General features: G+C 35.7%; 1 protein-coding gene across 1 annotated transcript in view; it reads right to left on the bottom strand.

Annotated features, from left to right (window-relative positions):
• Window positions 1-4103, bottom strand: part of LOC144433684 (polypeptide N-acetylgalactosaminyltransferase 13-like) — a 21555-nt gene extending 17452 nt beyond the window's left edge. The window contains exon 1 of the mRNA XM_078122035.1: window positions 3996-4103. Coding sequence (XP_077978161.1) covers window positions 3996-4103 — 108 coding nt within the window. The remainder of the gene's footprint in view (window positions 1-3995) is intronic.
• Between the last annotated feature and the right edge of the window lie 1962 nt (window positions 4104-6065).

Here is a 6065-nt window from a genome sequence, read left to right on the forward strand (position 1 = left end):
CAGCAAAGTCTTACTAACACTTATCCATTTCATTGTCTGACATAACAAATATCTTAATAACATTCTTTCTTTAGGGGTGAGATCAGCAGTTCAATGTAGGATAAAAAAATAAATTCTTTTACGGGGTGGGTGGGTGGGTGGGGGAGTGGGAGTGGGGATTGAGCTATTTTAGTTCTCATCCTACAAAATCGATTTTACTTTGAATGGATGTTTTGTAAACCTCTATATTTCTTTTAAAAATGTCAAATTGAGAAAAAGGAAGAATTATTGCTATAATAGTAAATGCATGGCATTAAAATAAAGTAAAGTGTCAGCAAAAGAATAATTTTTACTCACTATATACTGGCTTTGTATTCATACACTATATACCGCTACATACTGATTTGAAATTGATTGTGTGGTTTAAAGCAATTTTCAATTTTGACCAATTTAGTTAGAAGGGGTGGGGTGGGGTGGGATGGGATGGGGTGGGGTGGGGTGGGTTGGGTGGGGTGGGGGGGGTTCTAAGGCCTATGTATAAGAATTTAGTTTTTTGTCCTACATTGAATTATTAATCTCGCCCCTTACATCATCTGACATGACAACAATTTTACTATCATTGATACATTTTCTTGGCATTGTCTTAGCAGATTGTTGCCAAATTAATTACTTTGTAATAAATTGTTTTCAGCAGATACTTGCCAATTCGTATACATTGTAGCAAGTTGTCCTATTTTCAGGCATATCAATGGATTCAAAAGTTTTTTTACAAATTTTGTTCAATTTTTGTCATGACGGACGATAACAGTGTACCGAGATATTTTTCGAGTCACACAAAGGCAGTGTTAGCAAGAATTTTGTTGATCCTGGCGACGTTTCGTTTCTACTCTACTGGTTTCCACGGTACAGTATTAAGAATACCGCGTTGAAGCGAGGCTTGTCCCAATATTCAGAACAATTTACACAGTATTATCGACGAATACGATTTAATGGAGGGAAAATGTCTGTCTTGCGGGTTTTAACTTTTTATTATAGAATAAACACTTTTATAAAAACCTAATAACGCGAAGTATTCATATCCGTGTTATTATCGTGGTTAGAATGAAATATTCTATGCCACGAGTACCGTCTGCACGAGAAAATTGATCGAGACAAAAGCGTTTGATTTCGATGATTTTGCATAATGCACCATTTTACAATGTTGGCCATACTTATGCACATTCCATTAAGCAATTAAGAATTTTACATATTCATCTTTTTCTTGTTCATAAACAAATAGCTTTTTATACACAAGATTTAAAAGAGAGCTCTTATTGTAATTTTAGATCGACTTAGTATAGAGTATTTCTATGGACTCAGCTTTAATGTATTTTCAAATTGATTGGCAGACGGAGGGAGAATTGAAAAAAAAATGTTAAAAGGAATCGAGTAGATCGTCTAAGACTTTTATACGTCTGCTATGGTTACTCAGAGTACATTTATCTTCAACTATTAATATGTGCGTTTATAAAATGAAGCCGAAAGAGTCAAATCAAGAATTTGCTTTCTTAATTTCTACTGTTTTTCACTGTACCACTTATTTTAAAATGCATAGTGACAGAACTTCGAGACATAACGAGAAAATTGGAATAAATGTATCCGTGTAACCCTAGACGGTTAGACACTGTGTCATTTATCGTATTATACAAAGTAGGTCATTGCTCTCTAAGACTGTTATATGTCTACCAATGCTTCCGTACAACCTCTTAAAAGCTTTCCATGTATATTAGGAAGTAAATCAAGGACAATTGTGAAACGTTCTGAACGGATTCTTGAAATACAATACAATATAATGAAAAGAAATTGAAGTGTACGTACAGCCAACCATATATCCAACCAACCAACCAACCATCTAACCATTCATTCACATACATACATACATACATGTACACACACATACATACATACATACATACATACATACATACATACATACATACATACAAACATTCATACATACATACATACATACATACATACATACATACATGTACACACACATACATACATACATACATACATACATACATACATACATACATACATACATACATACATACATACATACATACATAGGAGTGCAAAAGTAATGAATAGAACAGTCCTGATAAATAAATTCAATCCTGACGTTTCGAGTGAATATTCTTTTACAAAGGATACCAAGGCAAGCTATAAGTAGGTTACCACCTGACATACACAATCAAAATGTCTACGATATTGGCGTTAAAAGGTGTTTCAGTGTGTATTTCTACACAATTTATGCATAGTCACTGAGATTCAGATTCGACTCCCGAGGTAAGTTTACGACAAATGACCATTTGGACATAGTTGATGTGATGATATAATAGTAACGGTATGATGATTAATTCCTACATTACTATACGATTACTCTCTCTCTCTCTCTCTCTCTCTCTCTCTCTCTCTCTCTCTCTCTCTCTCTCTCTCTCTCTCTCTCTCTCTCTCTCTCTCTCTCTCTCTCTCTCTCTCTCTCTCTCTCTCTCTCTCTCTCTCTCTCTCTCTCTCTCTCTCTCTCTCTCTCTCACACTGAATTAGTATATATATATATATATATATATATATATATATATATATATATATATATATATATATACACACACACATACATATATAAATCTTAAATATGCGAAAGGTAAGAATTCATGATATTACACGTTAAGTGTCAAGGTGACGTTGACTTCTGGACTTGTTTACCGCGAAGGAAACGAGTCAAAGTTGTATTGTTTCATAATCCTGTAACTTTATTGAAACAAATAGAAAGACATGGACAAATCATATACATCAGCAGTGCCCAATGTGCCAGTATAGGGTTTTCTATGCATATGTGTCCAGTCATTACAACCATAGTTTCCACGGTCCACGTTTGCTTTCCAGACTACAAATCGATAACGGCAATAAATTAATATTACGTAGTCAAAGCAACACTGCAAGTACATAGACTACAGTATTAGCAGTGCAGAAATAGTGAAACAATACAATTACTTATAAATACACCATTTCCACAGATTTTAAAACTTTTCGAATACATGTACACCATTCAACAAGCGATTTCTTATTGGTGTAATCGATACATTATGTTTCAATCAATGGCAAATATAAACTAATTGCCGCAATTTCAGTGTAACCAAAAACATTTGTTGTTTGTTATTGATTCATCTCAATTAGTGTAAACCACCCAAAGCAAGACAGAGATTAGACAATAAACTACGTCGTGTTGTCAGGCTTCTAATAGCGTGGTGCGAATGTCGTAGATTCGAATGTTGTAGAATGAATGTCGAATGGCACGAATGTTGTAGAATGAATGTCGAATGGCACGAATGTTGTAGAATGAATGTCGAATGGTACGAATGTTGTAGAATGAATGTCGAATGGCACGAATGTTGTAGAATGAATGTTGAATGGCACGAATGTTGTAGAATGAATGTCGAATGGCACGAATGTTGTAGAATGAATGTTGAATGGCACGAATGTTGTAGAATGTCATAGAATCTTTAATAAAAACGTAGACTCGGAGGTATATGGGTTGTTGAGATGGCGATGGTCGACTTCACTATCACAGAAAGAGTATCGACCAGATAGAAGAAATAACTGCGAATATATCATTCATTCATTCATTCATTCATTCATTCATTCATTCATTCATTCATTCATTCATTCAGTCAGTCAGTCAGTCAGTAAATCACTCACTGACTCACTCACTCACTCACTCACTCACTCACTGACTCACTGACTGACTGACTGACTGACTGACTGACTGACTGACTGACTGACTGACTGACTGACTGACTGACTGACTGACTGACTGACTGACTGACTGACTCACTCACTCACTCACTCACTCACTCACTCACTCACTCACTCAATAAGCCAGTCAGCCAGCCAGCCAGCCAGCCAGCCAGCCAGCCAACCAACCAACCAACCAACCAACCAACCAACCAACGAATCAATCCTCATCATACCTTGTTGATATCGCCAGTGTTGACATCACCATCATATTTATCATCGTGACCGGCAGCTCTGACTCCAGATTCGTTGCTTTTGATCGGAAGCTCCTTAGCAATTAACATATTGACATTTCCATTTCTTGAAATTTGTCCGTTTCTACTAAAATTGGAATGTGTATTTTTCGAAAGTGACACACCTTTCTCCGTCAGAAAATGGCGGTAGTTAGACTGTGGGTCATTCCGTAAGCTCGGAAGTTTTTGTCCTGGATATTCGTTACTAAGAAACATCGATGAATGAGCATACAGCGATAACAAGATGATATCAAAAGTAACCCAAAACAACGATGTCAGAATAATCGTTCTTCTTGTCTTAGTCCGATAACAAATAAACATCCTGAAAATCAGCAAAAGATTTATATATACATAGGACAATCTAATTCATAGACAAACAACATAGCCGATGAATGAAATGGAAATCTTGAAATGGAAATCGTTCGATCGTTCGTTGCCAAGTCTGACTTTTGTCCACAACAGGCAGTATTGCACGGGTAACTGGTCGATTTACCAATAAAATGAACTGTCTCTTGAAGTAATAATCAATTCCAGTGTTCCTAACGACATCGGATAGAATTGTACACCATGAAGCATATCTCATCCGACCTGTCCCGCAAAAATCAGTATAGCTCCATTCCATGGCATACATTGTAAGCTGGACAAATCTGCGCATGTGTCAGTTCCGGCACCTTAACAGGTGTTCGTGTCACAATTGTTTTGTAATTCATGGATTGGCATATTGTGGTTATAGATGATCAATATATAGGCAGTGCTTTGTGAAGTATGTATGTATGTATGTATGTATGTATGTATGTATGTATGTATGTATGTATGCATGCATGCATGCATGCATGCATGCATGTATGTATGTATGTATGTATGTATGTATGTATGTATGTATGTATGTATGTATGTATGTAATAAGCTTATGTATGTATGTATGTATGTATGCATGAGCACGTACGTACGTATTTATGTACGTACCCTTGCATATGTAGATCAATGTAATGTCTTCATATATGTTGCATACATGTACGTGTGAATGCATATAACCATCAATCATTCAATCAAATCAATAACCAAAGCGAAAAGTACGATGCTAATGTATTGAGAATGGTCGCGTTGCGTTGATATATAGACTGTACTCACATAGCCAGGCATCATAATGGAAACAGCAAGGCCATCATAACTGAAACTGCAAGGCCGGTGGAAACACGAATCAGTCGTTAATTTGCCCGCATAGTATTATTTTTATTGCTGTTGTCGTTATTATCATTAATTAACTATCATACATTAACATTAAATATCTGTAAATAATAAACAGGACTTGTCGTCACTTGTTTGTCACATTGTAGTTGATATAGCTAGTAGAATTCTACTGTATTAGTATCTACAGTGGTCGCCACATCAATTCTAATTAACGTTATAGTATCTACAATGGTCGCCACATCAATTCTAATTAACGTTATAATAACTAATTATACCTGTTCTGAGTTTTCTATCGCGATGGATTATGTATTTTCAGTTACTTCCTTTTTATTCAAAACATTGTTGCTATGATACCGTGCATGGAAACAATTTCTCATTGTATAGTCTTCTGTACCAATGCATGGACAGGATACTTGCACAACAGATCATAGAACATGATATGTCATCTTATTGCAAAAAAAAAAACCAATATCATACCATTGAACCAGCTATCATCGCATCGCATCACGTCACATCATATCACATCACATTGCATAACTATTAGAATTCAAACTTTGACCAGCACATACAATCACATTACACCAGATCCCACCAGGAAATAAATAGACAAATGCAGCCTCTGTATATGAATATTTTATAGTTTATTTGAACTGTATACGGGTTTTAGTATACAGATATTCATAAGACAGTTTCCCCACGTTTATCGTACATATGCCCTTTTGACAGAGTGTCGAAACGTCAAGGATTATACTGATTGATAAAGACTGTATCAATTATTACTTTTGCATTCCACAACGTAATGTTGTTATCACTTCCAGCATG

Source organism: Glandiceps talaboti, chromosome 4 (assembly GCF_964340395.1).
Source record: "Glandiceps talaboti chromosome 4, keGlaTala1.1, whole genome shotgun sequence".
Lineage (NCBI taxonomy): Eukaryota > Metazoa > Hemichordata > Enteropneusta > Spengelidae > Glandiceps > Glandiceps talaboti.